Source organism: Chelon labrosus, assembly GCF_963514085.1.
Source record: "Chelon labrosus genome assembly, chromosome: 7".
Taxonomy (NCBI): domain Eukaryota; kingdom Metazoa; phylum Chordata; class Actinopteri; order Mugiliformes; family Mugilidae; genus Chelon; species Chelon labrosus.
This window is the reverse complement of record NC_140343.1, coordinates 6,614,999-6,634,976: the sequence shown is the minus strand read 5'-3', so window position 1 is coordinate 6,634,976 and position 19,978 is coordinate 6,614,999. Positions and strand designations below refer to the sequence as shown.

At 43.0% G+C, this 19,978-nt stretch overlaps 1 protein-coding gene across 1 annotated transcript; it reads left to right on the top strand.

Moving 5' to 3' along the window:
* Positions 1 to 1,899: 1,899 nt before the first annotated feature.
* rexo1 (REX1, RNA exonuclease 1 homolog) lies at positions 1,900 to 19,123 on the top strand. The gene is made up of 16 exons (XM_084547524.1): positions 1,900 to 2,341; positions 4,633 to 6,476; positions 6,561 to 6,662; positions 8,981 to 9,191; positions 9,283 to 9,431; positions 9,505 to 9,642; positions 9,756 to 9,879; positions 10,789 to 10,914; positions 11,942 to 12,082; positions 12,197 to 12,310; positions 12,402 to 12,475; positions 13,868 to 13,978; positions 14,055 to 14,170; positions 14,266 to 14,404; positions 15,525 to 15,645; positions 18,013 to 19,123. Exons 1-16 carry the CDS (start codon positions 2,152 to 2,154, stop codon positions 18,099 to 18,101), a joined length of 3,789 nt encoding a protein of 1,262 aa, XP_084403650.1. The 5' UTR covers positions 1,900 to 2,151; the 3' UTR covers positions 18,102 to 19,123.
* Positions 19,124 to 19,978: the final 855 nt, after the last annotated feature.

Genomic DNA, 19,978 nt, shown 5'->3' with positions numbered 1-19,978 from the left:
CGACAAGATTAAACTGAAATGTATCCTCTTGGTATTTATAGTTTATGATATGCCATGCAGTAAATATATATTAGATTATATCCTAAGTCAATAAATAAAAGACTTTTTAGACATCAGTCATTATATAAAACTGGGGCAGGTCAACCTTGTGTGAGCAGCAGATCATGGGATTTCTAGTCATGAGATAAGCCTCAGATGTGAAGAGGATCAAGGGAACTCTATTTCTATGCAGAAAGTTGTTTAGAAAATAGGAATATTTTCTCAGTTTTTCTTGTGTGCATAACATAGAGCGTGTATTCTGTATGTGGCAGAACAGACATATGAAAATTAAGTTTGAATTAAAGATTTTTACACATTTTGGAATGAACGGTTTTGTGTTTTGAGGTTTGTTTTTAATGCCATTTACTTTTGCCGCAAAATATTCATACAGGACCCAGCAATTTAAAATCCACTCGACCTGAGATGTTCCTGCAGGCGTCATAGCGTGAGGCAGATTTGAGCCAGTTCATCTGCTGTAACAAGCAACTAGAGGTTGAATGTGAAACTCATTCTTCATTTACAGTGTCGTGACATCAGCTTTTAAATTAATAAATGACAATAAATAATAAAGCAATGTAGTTACCTGACTTTCCGTCGCTTCTCATCTTTCAGCGGGATCAGTGCTACGCGAGCCATGCATGCCTGAGAAAACACGACAGTACGTCAGCATCCACGCACTACAGGCAGGCATGAGGCAAATACAATAATTAATTTAAAACATAAATGTATCTTTCTTACAGTAGACGCCTTTAACCTGTCAGGAAAGCACAGCTGTCATCATTAATTATATTATTTACACCCGTATTTCTCGCTAATGAAACTGTGCAATTACCTGAGTATTCATAATTCTCTAAAAACATTTTCATAATACTCACTATCCATAAAACTGGGATTTCACCTCTCCTAATTTGTTGATATATGCACATGAAACCAAACTATAAGAACATGATAATTTGTTTTTCCAAGATTAAACTGTAAAGTGTAGAAGAACTGACAAGAAATAGAAATGAAAAGGGACTGTGCAGGAACACGTTCACCAGCTCTGATGACCTGCCCTGCACACCTGGAGGGGAAACCCGGAAGTGGACATAATTGGATCACGTGTCTGTGTCGTGGAAGGACTCAAAAAGCCTGAGCACGTGTGTAAGTTGGCAATTTGCGAATCGAGCTGCAGGTAGGTATCACCACTGAGGAGCGATTTAGAAAGCCTTCATAAGAAGGTTTGGGATTTAAAAACAAAAGGCTGCTAATTAAAATATCTAAATAATCTCTAACTTTATGTAAATTTACGTTAATTTGCGATTTAGTAAGTACTCTGACATGTGTAAATGTGTGCTTTCAAGTCCGTCGTTACAGGAAAGTGTATTTATGTTAACTATGCATGAAGGAAAATGAGCTAAAACATTTTAAATTGCCACTGTAGAACAAAAAAAAGTATATTACTGATGGATAGACTCCATTAAAATATTTCCACTAAGCTATGACTGAACCTCGATGCACAACAACAAAAAGTAAAGTGGGACGCAGCCACAAATGAAAATGTTTGTAGTGAAATGCCTCTACCTGCTTTCCTTTCCAGGCCGAAGACCGTATCCAAGACTCATCTCGGGACTCCTGTGAAATAAACTCAAACATGTTAAAACTTTTGTCTCCTTTACTTGACTTTACTTTAAAATCACATTTTAACCTGTGGAGAGCGCTGACAGGTGTTTATGCTAATTGGAGGGGATGAACGTGAATAAAATCAAACGCAAATTTTCTTGCAACACTTTCATAATTAACGGATAAATACACACCTGAGGTTCAAAATGGTTTCTAGGTAGAAATATTTAAGCAAACTAAGAGTTTTGGGAGCAGAAAGGTTAAAAGCCAAACCACTACACGGACCGTTAACCGTTTGCTATGCGTAATACGTCATGGCGTGCGTCGAGTGTAACTTCTCGCGAGATTTCGCTCCTCCCGAACCAATCCAACATGGCGCCGTAGGGACGTTGTTATTGTTCCGTCGCTCCCACAGGCTCTTGCGTTACGAATTGAAAAACTAAAATAAAAACTAGGCGGAGAAGAAGGCCGAGTGCGTTCATGCGGGCATGAGAGGAACATCTGGAGATAATGTTAAGATCCACCGGCTTCTTCCGAGGGATTGACTGCCCGTTTTACGCGGAGTACAGCGAGGGCAAAGGCAGCAGAAATGGGTGTAACAGACCGTACTGTCACTTCAGGCACTGCCAGCAGAGACGGTCGTCCTACGGAGCACCGGCGGATGTTAAAAAGCAAAGAGACGTCCACTCCGCACAGAAAGGTGCTTAGTATTAGTTTGTCAAGTTCAGAATTGATTTGAATACGTTGGCGTGGCCGCAGAGTCGGCGCCGTGGGCTGAAACTGCACACAGAGCTGGAGACTGGCAGACAAAACAAAAGAAAACAAAACGGTGTAAAGTGGAGTTGTGTTACCGTTAGCTGCGTTATGCAAAATGATGCACTTTGCATGTTTAATATCCCACTGGTTACTGTGAACGACGAGGAAATACAAAAATAGTACCACAAGGGAAATTAGTGGTCGAGTAACAACAACAGATGCATACTGTAGCATTAGGAACATAAAGGAGACTACTGCATGGATATGTGCACAAAGTGATGCTTAAAAATAGGATAGCAGATAGATAATGTGGATAGGATATGATAGCAGACAGATAGTGTGTATACCAACATCAATGGTAACTATTTTTTGTTTAAAAAGTACAAGTAAAGCAAGGAAACAATAGTATTTGAGGTTATGGAGCTAAGTGAGGAGCAAACATGTCTGCACAAAGCAATTTTTTAGGCTGCATTAAATACAGACTTTTTCTATCCCTTAGAGAATGTAACTAATAAATATTTTTATTATTGATTAATCACTAACATGTAGTCTCAAACCCTGAGACAAATTTTAGTTGGATAATAACGTAACTCATTCCATCGTGTTCTCTGTGTCTCCTCTAACTCCTCCGCACATCCTCTGAATATTTCACAGGTGCACACATTATGCAGTTTACAAAAGAGTGCATCCCTGTGTAATATCCCCTAAATGAAAGTGATTAAGAATTTTTAGCACCTTAAGGTAACTGCATCATGTCTGAGTTGATCGGTGAGGTGTTTTCTCTCATGTACAATTTAAAAACTTACAGGTTCTGTTTACTTTATTTAAAACACAGCCCTCAAATGTCAGGCATCATACTAGGTCAGATCATTCTTCTTCTCTAGAAACTCTGATTTTAGCCGTGAGATTTACGCCGCTATCATGTTGGAATATTCCTCTTTTGCCACACTTCTTGTGACTGGGCGTCAGATGGTGTCTTGATATATCCACAGGCACCTTCTATAAATGCAATTGCCCCAACACCTCTTGCATTCATGCGGTCGATTATCATCGCGCTCCCTTTTTTGTGTGCTTCACTGTTGGTAATATGTGCTCAATGTAATAGTCCTGCAGGTTATCTGCAAAGCATGCTGGACGCTGAACAAATTTACCTTGGTGTCAGAATGTGCTTCAGTTTCATCAGACATGATGATTTCATGTTCTGGGGCAAAGTTTAATTTTGCAATTTTAAGCCAAAGAGCAAGTAAAGTTTATTTATTTTTTTCTTGAATGCTGTCTACAGAGGTTGCTATTAACCAATGTCCCTTTTACTGTAAGATAGAAACTGCGATTTCATTCGATAATTTATGTGCCAATTCTGAAGCATTTCCCCATCTTGGTTTCAGAGCTAGATTGTGCCAGCAGTCCCCCGTCCTTGTTGTAATTTAGGAGAAAGCCGCTGCAGCTCAGATTGTTTGTACTGTGGCTCTTGATCACTGCTGCAGCTGTAATTGATCCCAGTTAATCAGTATTATGTTCCGTTTTAAGTGAAGATTAACAGTCAGATTTTGCCTCTGGTAATTTTTTTTGTGTGCTCAGTTTTGTTTTAGCGATCTCGTGTTTTCTAACTTGCATCCCTTTTGTTGAGTTTAGTCTGTACTTTATTTTCAGTATTGTCTTTTGGTTTTTATTGGTTGTAAGAGGAAATACTTGTTAATGGAAATAATCCAGTTATTGAGAGGTGAAACAATCATTTGACATTTAAGTGATATGGCACGGGGATGTACTCACTTCCGTTACATGCCTTATATCATATGCACGTCTTAAGTATTCAGAATGTAGTGTCAATGTTTTGGGCTTCCCCTTGAGTTTAAAACAAAAGTAAACTTTTCTACCTTCTATTGCTAACTATATATGCAGAGGAAGACCTTGTGCTATTGGTAAAAATAGTGATTGAGCACTTCGGATTTTTCTAGCAAGGATATCTGTCTGCCTGTGTGATTTATTTTCCCACAAAATTCCAATCTGTGGAATGACTTCCTTCCTTCGTAGAACAGTTAATGGACTAATAGGACAGGGGCTGAGTGGTCAGGCCTGTTGTTATGATTAACTAAGAAAGAAGTGTTTCTAGTGGGATTCATCATGTTTGATATTTGGGGTTGGACAGATTCCTTCAACTCTAAAACGGCTAGTAAGTTAGTTAGAGTTAAGATGGCGTTCAGATTTATTAAGACTGTTTGTCCTCCGTTCCTCCAGAACAAGGTTACGATCCCTTCAACCCAGAAGTAGTGCGACCCCAGGAGCAGCAGAATGAAAAGAATGAGGACTCGGGAGACCTCAACGGCGCTTTGGAGCTGGTCAACAAAGCCATCGAGGAGGTCCGCAGTGAGGTGGAGAAGGAGAGGAGGAAGCTCTCGCGGATTGGGGACGAACCGTACAAACCCAGCAAGAGCGCCGGTTCGTCGGCGCCTGCGGCTGTTAAAAGTAAAGCGGCGGCGGCGGCTTCACACATGGCCTACGATCCTGGGAGTTATCAAATCACATCGGGAGGGTACAATCCCACTCCTGGGTGCAGCAAGTACACGTTGGATTCAGACAATCAGGGGCACCACAGTAACTCAATGGAATATGTTCCTATGTCGCTAAAAAAGCCTTCGTCTCGGACACATTCAAACCAACTCCCCTCTCCTGCCCCTGGCCAAAAGTACTCAAACAGCACATCTTCCTCCAAGTGCAAATACACAGTTGACAACTCTAGACCATCTACAGACATGGAGTATGACCCTCTGTCCAATTACTCGGCTGGAATCGCGTTGAAAAGCAAGAGAGGCGTTGTTGCCCGACCTGTTAGGACAGAAGGTAGCAAGGCGCACAAACGTCTAGGGTCTGACGTGTCCGATGAGGAGTATGTTGTAGCTGTGAAAAAGCCCCGGCAGCAGAGCGTAGACACAAAAAAGTACACCATCTCTGACTCTGACGAGGAGAGCTCTGGAACCGAGTATCGACCCACGTCGCTCAGTAACCTCCAGCAGAGGAAAGGCAACAACGGGTCGGCTGGAGATGCTTTTGGCAGCGAAAGGAAGGATAGAACTGAAAGATTGTCAGGTGCTCTGACACAGAGGAATAAAGAGGACTCGGATACCCAGGAAAACGTTAAACAGAAGGACAGCTTTGAGAAAAAGAAGGCGGCGAGTCGAAGTAGTCTCGAGAAAAGCGTCAAACCCGAGAAAGCGCATAAGCTTGAAAAGGAACAAAACAAATCGCCGAGCTGTAAAAGCGGTAGCAGTAGCAGCAGTAAAGACAAAGGGTCAATAAAGAGCTCAAACCAGGACTCTGCAAAGAAGGAGAATAAGAGTCATGGAAAGAAAGATGACAGGAAAAACACGGTAAAGGTTAAAACATCAGATAAAGTTCAGAGGGAAGGCAGAGACGAGAAGCGGGGCGATGGTAAGATCAGAGATGTGGAAAAAGTTAAAACAGACTCAGGCAAACAAGATAAAGAGGCAGAAAATGGTTCAAGGGAAAGCAAGAAACCAAAAACATCGGACAGAGAAAAAGAGCACGGCAAAAATAAAGACCGCCATCACAAAAATGGTAAACTTGATGGCAGTAAAAAAGACTTGAAGAAATCCAGTAAAAGCAGTTCTAGTAGTAGTAGTGGTAGTAGTAAAGGGAGCTCGGCAAACAGTAAAGATAAAGCGAAGCAGCACATCAGCTCCTCGAATGGGAAGAGACTTCAGGACAAACGGCAGAGCCTGAGCCATGCGGATCTGTTTGGAGACGAGAGCCCCGACGAGGCCGAGCCGATGGAAGAGGATTACGAGGACGAAGCAGAGGAGGTTCTGGTCAGGAAATCGGCCGACGCTTTAAAGAGGGGACTGTTGAACAAGAGGAAAGCGTCGGAGCGGACCCCGTCGTCCTCAGAGGACGAGGGCGACCGTGGCCTGGAGGAGAGGGACGAGGTCGACAGCGTTCAAATCGACCTCTCCGCTTTCCAGGATGATCTGGACTTTGACTCTGACCCGATGGAGGAGTGTTTGAGGATCTTCAATGAATCCAAAGATGTCAAGAGGGAAGACAAGGGAAGGCAAGCCAAGCAGGTATGTCTTTTTTAATCACCAGATAACTTTCACTAATGTCTCTATGTGGATAGTGAATAAACGGGCCATGTTGTTCCCTCTCAGCCTTGCAGGGATTCAGAGGAGGAGAAAGGCACAGAGAGCACTTTAACCACTCTCTTCCCCGGTCAAAAGAAGAGAGTCTCCCATTTTGTTGCCAAAGGAAATGTAAGTTTGTCGCCTTGACTTTTTTTTCTGTCATACAAGCTCACAGTGAGGAGTCAGATCACTTTACTTTGTCGGGCAATAGTACATCTGCCCTTCAAAAATACCACAAATGAACAAAACAAAGTAAAGAGGTGCACGCGCAACGTTACAGCTGTCAGTTAATCGTCAAAAACCTTAATTTGCAGCTCACTTTCTGTTAAACAAGTTTTCAGAGTGAGTCATCTGTGATTTTAATCCCACGTGAGATGGCCTTGTCTGTAATTTTTAAAGGTGAAATGATATTTCTCCTAACACATAGGTCCTGTGGGTGCGATTTTAGAGCTTTGTTTCATTTTCTGCCTCTTTTCACTCGAGAATTGCGAAGGCTGCGTTGTAAATCAAAGTTTGGACATCTGTTGGGGTGAAAAACCTCAAGATGCCGCAGCGTAGCATGTAGACCCATTCACAGAAAGACCCAGTACGAAATCTTGAAGGGGGCGGCACAGTGAAGAGGTGGTTAGCACTGATGCCTCACAGAATGAAGGTCCCGGGTTCTAATTCAGGCCGACTGGGGCCTTTCTGTGTGGAGTTTGCATGTTCTCCCTGTGTCTGCGTGGGTTCTCTCCGGCATCCTTCCACCGTCCAAAGACATGCTCATTAGGTCGACTGGTGATTCTAAATTGGCTGTAGGTGAGAGTGTGAATGGTTGTCTGACAGCTGGGATAGGCTCCAGCACTCCCCGCGACCTTTAACACAGGAACAAGCGGTTACAGAAGATGAATGAATGAATGAATGAATTAATGAAATCTTGAAGGGTGATGGGATGGATGACGTACGCAGCAGTGTGTTTTGATGTGTTGGATTTTATTTAGCGGTCCATTCACGTGTTCGTCACATCGGTGAAGGTGGAGCTGACTTAAATACAGACAGGTAGTTTGTAAATTCTCCCTCGGGAGGGCATCGCTGGAGTAAACCTTTGTTTGTAGCCTTATTCACACAGGATTAGAGTTAACTATTGCACCATTCCTGTGTATATAATATATATTCTTCCGTCTCTATTTCTTGTACGTTTGTTCATATGCAAATTCTGTAAATTTTTTTGCTTATACTCTTTTTAATTTATTTTACTAGATTTTATATTTTTACATATTTTATTTTATTTAATCTTTCTTTTACTTGTTGTTCTTAAGAGTTCAACTAAGTGCAACTAAGCTACGCTGACCAAACAATTTCCCTTGTGGATCAATAAAGTTTATCTGAGTCCAACTGTCGACGTCATGTGATTTAGAAATGACCGTCACGCGTCTGAGTGGCGTGTTACTCAAATTTACTGACGTCATTCCCAGAGATAATTTCAAGGCTCAGCTGCTTTCTGCCTCCACCCCTCTACACCTCAGAAGTAAATGTTACACCTTTTATACGACTGCACCTATTTAACGGCTTCAGTTATGTTGCAGATGCTTCCTTTACTGACATGATGAACACGTTAAATCATCAATAAGTAAAGTCCAGTGCACCAAAACTCCAGAGAATCACAGGAGACAAGTATTGTCACAGGATATGTTTAGAGACATATTTTAATAAATTTTCTGTCAGATTTGCTCTAATAATACAATGAAAGCTGCACAGGAAACTAAAACATCTGACCAAAGTTGCACCCAGTGATGCCAGTAACTACTGGCTGTGTAGTTTCACGCATGGGAGAGAAAAGCAGGTCAAGGGGGTGACAGTAAAATCCCCTCCAGTTTCAACAGAATCTGTATTTCGGTACTGGAGGGACGTCCGGAAGCTCACAGCAAGAGGCTGCTACAATAAACAAGGAAGTAAAGAGGCGAAATTATGATATGAAAATATGTCAGTCAGAGGCCGTGGGGGTTTTCCAGTCAGCCCGACTGCGGTAAACAAACCAGCTGTCAGCGTTTCCACGGGGGTGGCGGCGAGCCAATTAGCTTCAGATGCACCATCAGTGAAAACCGGGCAAATAAACAGCGACGCTCTCTGATGTGATGTTGAGGCAGTTTTTACAGTAACAGTGAAGCTGTTCAAGTCGACATGTGATGTCCTGCAGGTTGTGTTTACAGCCAAACCACCTGCCCCGTGACCTGATGCCCGAGAGGACGAGTTTATAAGACTTTAGTGTTGCTGAAAGGACTGTTTAGTTTGACATCCTCTGGGGTTTTCGTTTAATTAAACAGCAAATACTTGACAGTTAAAGGCATATTTAATATGGTTATTAATTGAAAAATAAAATGGGGACAGTTGGATGCGTGCCACGCTGGATCTGACCTGTCTTTTCACTTTCATTGTTTATAAATTAAACTTCCTGTTTTCATTTTCAGTCTGATGCTCCCCCTAAGTCAGCGGTGCGTCCGTACAAGAGACTCACCGCTCAGGAGGTCTGCTATCAGCGAATGCAGATGGCTCAGCAACAAGCCACTCAGCTCTCTGCTTCGGTCAAAGCCGCCTCACAGAGCTCGAGCTCCGGCTTTTCCGGAGAGAGGAAGAGAATAGCGCACCGTCCCAGCCCACAGACGTCATCCTCAAAAACAAGTACGAGCGCCCCGCCGCTCCGATTAAAGTGCTGTTTTGAAACATTTGCTTTAAAGGCCGGAGTCATGTTTACGTGTGCTCGTCTGACTAGGTCCTACAGATGTGAAAGCAGCTGCCGGTCGAGTGTTGTCCCCCAGCCAGGCGCATCTGGGCGTCAAGGCCCAAACCACAGCCGGCATTTTGTCCAAGACCGCATCTACTGTCGCGCAGAAGAGGGTGGCGCACACGCCCACCTTAAAGGTATCGAGAGCTGGAAATTCCCTGGATGTTTAAAGAGGAATCCTCCGTTTCTATAATATTTCGATGTTTTCAGAGTACTTCAATGAGGCGCCCTGTCATCCCCACCGAGTTCGGAGCCAAAGTTCCCACCAACGTCCGCCAGCGCTACCTCAACGCCTTCATAGACGAATGTGTCAAATTTTGCCCGTCAGAGGACGAGGCCTTCCAGATGGTATGAACTACATCTTTGTTTCATGAACCAAATTAGAATATTAAAAATAATCCACTTCTCGTATTTGTCGTCGTCGTCCGGTAGAAGAAGTTTGAGTGTGGTTCTCGTTTCAGGGCCTGGATGAGGAGAAGCTGGTGTATGACCGCAGCAGCAGCAAGAACATCTACCTCAACGTAGCTGTCAACACGCTGAAGAAGCTCCGGAACAAGAGCAGCTCGCGTCCGTCGCCCGTCGCCAGTACGTCACCTCGGTCCCTGCACCAGCCACAACATTATGACTAGTCAAGTGAATGACTAGTCTGATCATAGCACCGTATCAAGTTAATGCTAGTTTTGATAAACAGGTGTCAGACTACACTTTGCTTCACAGTTTGTTTAGTTTGGGGCTGTGTAGCTGCAGACACCAGTCAGGGTGTCCTTGACCCCTGACCTCTGATGAAAGCTCCGACAATGGACATGTTAGAACTGGACCATGGAGCGATGGAAGAAGGAGTCCTGGTTTGATGGGTCAGGTCTTCATGAATCACAGAGGTGTTGGTTTTAATATTGTGCCACAACATTATGACCACTGACAGGAGAAGTGAATAACGTTGACCACCTTGTGACAATTCAGTGTTCTGCTGGGAAACTTTTAGACCTGGCATTCATTCATGTGGATGTTACTTGGACATGTAGCACCCACCTAGACCAGACCAGGCACCCCTACCCCATAGCAATGACACTCCTTGATGGCAGCAGCCATCCCCAGCAGGATGCAGCCTGACACAGACACAAAAACACTTTAGGAACAACTAAAACATGAAGAACAGCACAAGGTGTTGACCTGGCCTCCAGATTCACTAGAACCCAAACTGATCAAGTATCTGTGGGATGATCCACAGAGGCCCCTCCCCTCAAAGACCCCCCCCCCACTAACAACATCCTGTTACCAGACACCACAGGACACCCTCAGAGGGCCCATGTCCATTCTCTGATGAGTCACAACTGTTTTAGAGGCACAAGGGAGACAATATTAGGAAGGTGGTCATAATGTTATGCCTGTTCGGTGTACGTCCAGAGTTTAGCCTGTATGTTGCACTGCAGTATGTTAATCATTTTCCCAACCTAGAAATACTGTGGCTCACGTCCGTGTACGTGTTTTCTGCAGAGACCCCGGGGTCAGTAGCTAAACGGAGGGCACAGTCCCACGAGGACGTCCTGGGCGGTCGTCTCGCCGCCACAACCAGCTTCACGGTCAACAGGATGGGCAAACAGCAGGAGGAGAAACTCAGCGGTGAGGGTTTTGCATTTGTTCCTGTTAATTCTGCACTGACGACCTCGATCACATGAAGGGTCATGTTCTGTTTCTCTGGAACTTTTTGTTTTTACGTCATTCTGACGTTTCCCTCGATTTGTTTTCCTTCAGTCATCAGATGAAAACAGCGAAATCTGATTTTATCTTTCACCTTTGAAAACAAGAAGAAGGAAGAAACAAACGGAGAGTCTGTGTTTCGAGTAGAGACGTGTGGACTTTTGTTCGCTCCTAGATGTGAATGTTGAGGCAGTGTTTTTACAGTAACAGTGAGGCTTTTCAAGTCGACATGTGACGTCCTGCAGGTTCTGTTTACAGCCAAATACCTGCCCCATGACTTGATGCCAGAGGGGACGAGTTTATAAGACTCTTTACTAAGGAAGTTTGTCAAGTAAAAGCAGCTTCAGGACATGTTTAATATCATGAGTAACTGAAAAAAGAAAAGGGGAACGTCTAATAAAAAATTATTTAAGCACGTTTCTATGTATAGGCAGTTTTATTTTTATTTCACATACTATTAATAATTGGAACAAACACAGTATTTGCAGTTAATTACTCTGACTTAAAAGATGCAATAAAAGAAACAGAGGTCATGGGAAGATCAAGCGACTGAAGTCCAAGAATGAATAACACAAAAATAAGGAAATGCGTGTTTCATTCGCTGCATAAAAACTCTTTCCAGAAAGTCTCATCTTAAATCTTATGAACATTTATATCCTTTGATTTTGGACTCAAAAAAAAAAAAGGAATTTGTGATCTCTTAGAAATATTTAGATGTTTCATAAACCGGATGATTAATTGATTATGAAATAGTTCTTTAAATCTTCGAGGTCAAACAGTACAAGTAATTTCAAGACTCAATCTTTTATACAGTAAGTAATTATTTTGCTTTGTTGCCATGAAACCGACTATTAAAACAAGTAGATTATCGAAGCTGATGTTGTCAGTGTGTACCTGCAGGTCACTGCGCTGTAGAAACAAACATTTAGGTTTCTGTGTCCCCCCGTAGGAGTCACACTGTACAGGAAGCTGAAGGCGTATCTGATGACCGAGGAGCAGCTGCAGGAGCACGGCTACCCGAGGACGAACCCCGAGTGTTCGGGTAAGGCCATCATCTACAACCTCCCGGAGAAAAAGGCCGTCACAGACCGTGAGTAACAGAGTGATCCTGCTCCAGTCTCAACACTGATAATCCTTTATTAGCGTCTGTTTTCAGTAAACACTTCAGATTTTCCCGCTGAAGGTCTCTCCGATGTTTCTGCAGCGTTCTCTAAGGTATGCTGTCGATGCGGTGCAGAGTATAAGATCAACGTCAACGGCAACTGTCTACGGAAAGAGGAATGCAGCTTTCACTGGGGACGTTTACGCAGACACAAAGGTACATTTATCTAGTGGGACTGGTTGATAAACACATCGGCACTACACATCTACAAGTCTGACCTGATCCTTTACGTCTTCTGTCCTGTTAGTTGCCGGAGGCTGGGAGACCAACTACAGCTGCTGTGCCGCAGCCGTCGGCGCTCCAGGTTGCCAAACTGCCAAGGTATTATCAGAACATGGTTGCGGTATAAAATGACAATGCACAAGAATGTTTTCTCTTTGAGTAGTGTGAAGAAAAAGTCACAGTCTGCAAACAGCTGTAGCAAACAGCAGTGCTTTATTTAACTTCTTAAAGAGACGGTATGTGCATATCTCACGTTGTGTATATACTTGTGGTTGTACAGACAAGTCACTGCTGTGCTTTGAGGCTTTAAAGGGGAGTTACCGTTTTTTTTTTTTTTCAACCTGGACCTTATTTCTGGCATAAAATACGATCGTTTACTCACCCATATAACTTTGGTGTCATTTGGAGTAGTTTGGACGATATTTAGATCCGCGTATATCCATATAGTGGGAGTGACTGGGGCACCGAAACGCAGCCTCTAAATGACGCATTATCTGCTGCGAAACTCGTTCATTTCACCAATATTTTGTTATGATACGCTAGTGCTATTCAACGTTGAGTCCAAAGTTACCCGTTATCTATTCGCGGACGTGCAGCGGTTTGTTGTTCTTGGGCCAGCTGTTCCTCTCTCTGCCTCCGCATCCTGCTTTCAACGAGCTCCTCATACGTATACTCTGGCTCAAAACGGTAAGGACGTCCATCATAAACGAAGTCGTCATCCACAACCTCAGAATCGGAAAAATATTCAGCCATGTTGCAAAAAACTAGCAGTAGCAAATTACAGGTAAACAAGCGGCGCTCAGCGATGACGTCATCCAGGTCAGAGGTTAGTAGGTCAATCTAGAGACCCTGGATGATGATAACAGGTAACTCCAGACTCAACGTTGAATAGCACTAGCGTATCATAACAAAATATTGGTGAAATGAACGAGTTTCGCGGCAGATAATGTGTTATTTAGAGGCTGCGTTTCGGTGCCCCATTCACTCCCATTATATAATCCAAACAACTCTAAATGACACCAAAGTTACATGGGTGAGTAAACGATCGTATTTTATGCCAGAAATAAGGTCCAGGTTGTAAGAAATGGTCATTTCCCTTTAAGCATCACATCGACTAGTCACTGATCATGTGTCAATAACAACATGAACGCCTCCGAGTAGACAGGTGAGGAGTCCATTAGGTCGTTGCAACAAACTAGCATCGGTTCATCAAGTGTGTGGAAGTGCTTCAGTAAAAGTACTACTGCGTTACACACTCATCTGAAAAGGCTAACGCTAGCAACTTAGAGCTGGCTACTTGTCATCATATCACCCAGGACTCGAGATAATAAAAGCTACTGACCCGCAGGTTTCTGTTTGCTGGTTTGAGGCACATGTGTTTGATTTTGTCCTGAAATAGATTTCAGCTCATTTCTTAGAGTAGAGTCACTCTGCATCCTTTGTTATTGTGTGCGTGTATAAGTAGACTTTAAGCATTTCGTATCCTGACAGCAACACGTTCAGGACGGGCGTAAGGAGTCGTTAGACGGCTACGTGTCAACATTCAGCAAATCTCTTCCTCCTGATGGAAATGGAGGCGTGTTTGCTTTGGACTGTGAAATGGTGAGTCAGAGAGACGTCTTAATAGTGAATCATTTAAATGCACAATAAACTCTTAAACTCGTTTTTTCTCGTTTAGTGCTACACAAAGCAGGGCCTGGAGCTGACGAGGGTGACGGTCATCGACTCCGAGATGAAAGTCATCTACGACACGTTTGTCAAACCCGAAAGCAAAGTGGTCGACTATAACACACGGTGAGACAACGCTGTTTCAGCTTGAGGGGTTTTTAAGTGAGCGGTCGTGATCTTTAAAAACATTAACAGCATTGTATCGTGACTGCGTTTCACAGGTTTTCAGGCGTGACGGAGGAGGACTTGGAGGGCGCCACCATCACTCTGAGGGACGTCCAGGCCGTGCTGCTCAGCATGTTCAGCGCCGAATCCATCCTCATCGGTCACAGTCTGGAGAGCGACCTCCTCGCTCTGAAGGTGAGACGCGGCGTTGCAAATTATTCGTTGGTTCATGAAATGTGCCGCACAGTCAAGATGGAGTGAGACATATTTTTACTTGCTCTAATATAAAATAGTACACCTCAGTTTAATCATGGAACACAAAAAATAAGGTACACATTTAACTAGAAGACCAAAAAAAAATCAGAAATAATCAACCACAACATTATGACCACTGACAGGAGAAGTAAATAATAATAGTTTATTAATTGTCCTGCAATGGAGAAATGTCAGTTCCTGCTGTTTGACCCATCCATTTGTTCACACAGTAGTGTGTACAGTTGGAACAGTGGGCAGCAGTCTGTAAGGACTGCGACCGGGGAGCAATTTGAGGGTTAGATACTTGCTCAGGGCACCTCAGCCATGGATGCAAACCTGGGACCCCTCAGTCCCTACTCCACAGCTTCCCCAGTAGTAGAAGTAGTAGAAGTAAATGTGACAATTCACTGTTCTGCTGGGAAACTTTTGGACCTGTCATTCATTCACGTGGATGTTTCTTGGACATGCAGCACCCACCTAGACCAGACCAGGCACCCCCACCCCATAGAAATGACACTCATTGACGGCAGCAGCCATCCCCAGCAGGATGCAGCCTGACACAGACACACACACACAAAGAAAAACACTTTAGGAACAACTAAAAAAAAACATTAAGAACAGCACAAGGTGTTGACCTGGCCTCCAAATTCACTAGATCCCAAACTGATCAAGTATCTGTGGGATGATCCACAGAGGCCCCTCCCCTCAGAGACCCCCCCACTAACAACATTCTGTTGCAAGACACCACAGGACACCCTCAGAAGGCCCATGTCCATTCCCTGATGAGTCACAACTGTTTTGGAGGCACAAGGGAGACCTACACAATAGTAGGAAGGCATAATGTTATGCCTGATCGGTATATATTGTGGAGTAGTGCAGCAGTAGTTGCAGTTATAGTAGTTATTGTCAGTGTATATGTAGCACGGTGGGACTAAGAGAACCAGTACTTTTAAACATGTTGTGGAAGTGACAATAAACTCGACTTGAATCTTGAATATTGAGTCGTGCTTTTAAATAAATGTAAAACCCTTTGATGTGATTTTCTCTCTCTGTTCCTCAGCTCATCCACAGCACGGTTGTGGACACGGCCATCGTGTTTCCTCACCGCCTCGGGTTGCCCTACAAACGCGCCTTGAGGAACCTGATGGCCGATCACCTCAAACGCATCATCCAGGACAACGGTGAGAAACATCAGATCAGGGCACAGCAAGCGTTTTACAAGCTTTGGAATAAGTTGTTTTAATTGTATTTATAATCCATTATATTCCGTGTGTTTGTTAAGATAAGCCCTTTAAACATCCTGCACATGCTATTGTGCTATTAAAGCATTCGATCATTTGTTTCCTTATGGCTTTATGGTTCAAACGCAACAAACTGATGTCACAGAGCTGCCGAGAATGAAGGCCTGACTGTGTCGCTGCCTCACGTCGCCTGTGTCTGGACCAGAAAGTTGCGCTTGAACGCTTCACAGAGACCAAAACAATCAGCCAGTTGGCACATACTGTGCGTTCAGCAGCTGCGTAAAAGGAAGCAGCTCTTTCGGGAAACTAGAAGTGTTATTTCCCTTGCTCTTTGAACTTCACTCTCGTCATTTCTGTTTTTCTTCTCACGCTCTGGTCTCGCTAACTGATTCCTCTCACCTCTCACTGCTCAATCGGTTTGAAAAGCTTAAACTAAGGCCTGATTAGTCCCAACGGTACAGGACGAACCAGAAGTGTACTGTATAATGACCTAGTACATAATCCTCCACAGGACTACAAGCAATTTAAAATTAATTAGAGTATGATACTGAATGTTTTAAAAGGCTTTACAGGCTGACAGCAGCTAGAGATCTCCACCAAGGCCAAGACTTTATTAAGAAAAGGTCAAAGGTCAAAAAGAGAAATATAGTGCAGGCCATAGGAGAGGATATTTATGTTTAAGTTTCAGTCAAAGGTGTTAAAAATAGGCAGAATATTGAGTTATCAGGACGAGGAAATCTAACAGTGGCTCTGACAGAAGAAGAGTTGAACACAGTGAATCCAGTAGGGTGCAATTAAATTAAACTAAACAGCTATAAATCCAAACTCATAAGTGCTTGAGTGTTTGTGTGGGCGGCACAGGAAGCTCGTAAATTTGTCAGCGTTACATCTGCTGATGAAATGTAGTCCAGTAACTGTTTCAGCTTTGTTTTTTTATATATATATATTTTTAACCAGCAGATGTCGCTAATGAAACCTTTTCAATTGTAGTTTACTGAAACTCCTCAAGGCTTTAAGAGAGACATCGCTGCTTATTACATGAAATGTTTAAATCTAGTTTGACCTGCCGTTAATCATAATGACTTTCAGAGTAGTAATTACATTCCTCAAGATGCATCTGACCCTTTAGAAAACAATCTTAGCTGCTGTTTGTTGTGTATTCTTCCTGTTCCTGTCTCGTTCCTCATCTCCGCTTAATCACTTCAAATCTCCTGTTAGAGGCCAAGTTGCATTATGGGTAATGAAGGCGGCAGGTTTTGACACAGAAGAAAAATTCTTTGAGTTTAAAACTGGTTTTGCGGTAACATTACTGTCTTAAAGAAGTCCGTTTAAAGAGATATCATTTGCTGGTTAAGTTGAGAGATGGCGGTAATGTTCGTTATATTATTCGCCGATCAGGCATAACATTATGACCACCTTCCTAATATTGTGTAGGTCTCCCTTGTGCCTCCAAAACAGTTGTGACTCATCAGAGAATGGACATGGGCCTTCTCAGGGTGTCCTGTGGTGTCTGGCAACAGAATGTTGTTAGTGGGGGGCCTTTGAGGGGAGGGGCCTCTGTGGATCATCCCACAGATACTTGATCATTTTGGGATCTAGTGAATTTGGAGGCCAGGTCAACACCTTGTTCTGTTCTTCATGTTTTTTTTTTTAGTTGTTTCTAAAGCGTTTTTGTGCGTGTGCCTGTGTCAGACTGAAGCCATCAGGGAGTGTCATTGCTATGGGGTGGGGGTGTCTGGTCTGGTCTAGATGGGTGCTACATGTCTAAGTAACATCCACATGAATGAATACCAGGTCCAGAAGTTTCCCAGCAGAACACTGAATTGTCACAAGATGGTTGATGTTATTCACTTCTCCTGTCAGTGGTTTTAATGTTGTGGCTGATCGGTGCATGTCTCCTCCCTCATTAAAAAATATAGAATCTATGAATCCAGGTTTGTAATTGGCGCAGTCCAACTTCTGGATATAATATACATAACTTTAACTGCAAATATCCCGTCGTGTCGTCTTGACTTATTCTAGTAGAATATACATGTTTTTAGGGTCAAACTCAAATATTGTCAGATTGAGTTCAATTAAAGTTCATTTTACTCAGATCTTTGAGCTTTGCTCTTGATCCCTGGTTAAAGCTTCTTTAGCCGCTATTAACTAATAGCTATAAATAATCCAAATCTCCAGTTTGTGGTCAAGCTGCATTGCTTGTAAAGCAGGTGCCAATTTAAATTTACAATTAATGACATCTCTTTTTCAGTCAAATCAGAAATCTTATCTTTTAATCTCTTTGTTTTTCTTAATCTGTGCTTCCAGTGGAGGGCCACGACTCCAGCGAAGACGCGACCGCCTGCATGGAGCTGATGATTTGGAAGATAAAGGAGGACGCAAAGGTCAAAAGATGACCTCTGACCCCTCGACTCCGCTATCCCCGTTACGACTTCCTGCCTTTCAGGGAGACGGAGAGAAGTTCAGGAGGTTCTGCACTTGCTCTCAAGAGAGAAAAGGTCAAGAGAGACGGTTCAGCTCAGTCTGAGGAGCTCAGTGTTGTGACTGTGTCTGAGAGGAGAGCAGTCGACGCCTTTGAAGCAATAGGAGCCTGAATTAACAATGTTTTTATTTGCTTATCGATAACTTCATTTCATTTGAGCGACGCCTCAAACGCATTCACCAATTTAAACCTGTTTGTTGAAGAACTGTTTAAAAAGTCGGGGGCATTATTTGAGATTAATACGATTGATGCGAGATTCACGGCGGGCTGTTGGCTCAGCCTAAATTGCACTATAGGAACGCTCTTGTTGTATAGGGCCCAAGTCTGAGTACCTCATGTGTGTGTGTGTTAATAATGCATTCACGTCTAATAAATAAAAAAAAACAAAAAACACATATTCTTAGTTCCACTTAAGTGCATTGAAGTCTTAGCCTGCCGAGCGTTGCTATGTACAAGCACTTGTTTCTGACGCTCTGTATTTCTATATATATATATATATATCAGTTCTTATAGAGTTACGGTTGATGGTTGGCTCTCAAACAAATCCTGTAATACTTGATGACGTTATAGACCCTCAGCAGAGAAACCTAGAGTCGCTGCTGCTACCTGTTTGGTGTAGTTGGTGGAATTTAAAGTACTGACGATAACTCACCGCTGTCTCTGTGTCACATGCGCTGCATGAAATAAAACAGTACAGGACTCTGGATGTGTTATTCCTCCATTTAACATCTTTAGACTCAGTGTTGCTGGGAGTAGGCCTGGGTTGTCGATTACAAACACCTATCGTTTAGTGAGTATCAGCTGACCTGCTGTTTTATGTTGAATTTAAATAAAAAAAAGCAAAACACCAGAGTGCTGTAAATATGCTCCAAGCAGTTTCCTTTTGTATATGTTCATTATTTTGGTTGTTTATCTTTTTCTATTAAAATGTATTAGTTAAAAGAAAATGTCTTCTCCTTCTTCTTCTTCTTCTCATTCACCCGACTGTTGTTAAGATGTGACGTACACCTGCTTATTTATGCAACTGTATTCCATGCATCAGACTAAATTTCAATTTCAATTTTATGTATATAGCGTCAACAACAATACAAATCGTCTCAAGACGCTTTACACAACCCGGCCTGAAACCCCCAGAGCAAGCCTGAAGGAGACGGTGGCAGGAGAAACTCCCCTTTAACAGGAAGAAACCTTGAGCAGAACCCAGCTCATATGGAGGGACCCATCTGCCTAAGGCCAGCCGGGTACAGACAGAAGAAAGAGAGAGAAGAGAACAGCCAGATAAACATACATCTGTCATAGATACACATATCTGACTAAAGCGAACATGTGGAATCTTATGACACAAACTGATGATGTTACATGACGGTTTGAAAATGTAAGAGGAATCATGCAGGCAGGTTGGAGAATTGTTCATTCAGGTAGGAGTGGATAACTGCAGGAGGCCAGGAAGACTGGGCAGGCTGATGAGACCACGACAACAGATGTAGTATAGAGCTCCACAGGAAACACACAACTCCAGGCCAGAGATACTCACAAGAAGAAGGAGGAGGAGGGGAGGGGATGAGAATCTGCAAGATATCACTGATGCATGATGGGTGAGAGATTGATAACGAATAAGAAAAACAGGGATCGACTATTTAAAATATTATTAAAGTCACTGTTACAGGAATAAACGAGACTGTCAGTGGCGGCAATGGTTATGTTATAGATGAGCTGGCTGCTATAATTGAGATCCAGAATTTTCATGCATATGTGAGCAGCGTGACTTGCAAAACAAGACACTAAGATATA

Bases quoted from the DNA above. Each gene is read 5' to 3' on its own strand.
- rexo1 (XM_084547524.1), top strand. From the start codon at position 2,152: ATGTTAAGATCCACCGGCTTCTTCCGAGGGATTGACTGCCCGTTTTAC. The intron at 13,979-14,054 runs GTGAGTCAGAGA...TTTCTCGTTTAG, and splicing joins TTGCTTTGGACTGTGAAATG to TGCTACACAAAGCAGGGCCT. The intron at 14,171-14,265 runs GTGAGACAACGC...TGCGTTTCACAG, and splicing joins GTGGTCGACTATAACACACG to GTTTTCAGGCGTGACGGAGG.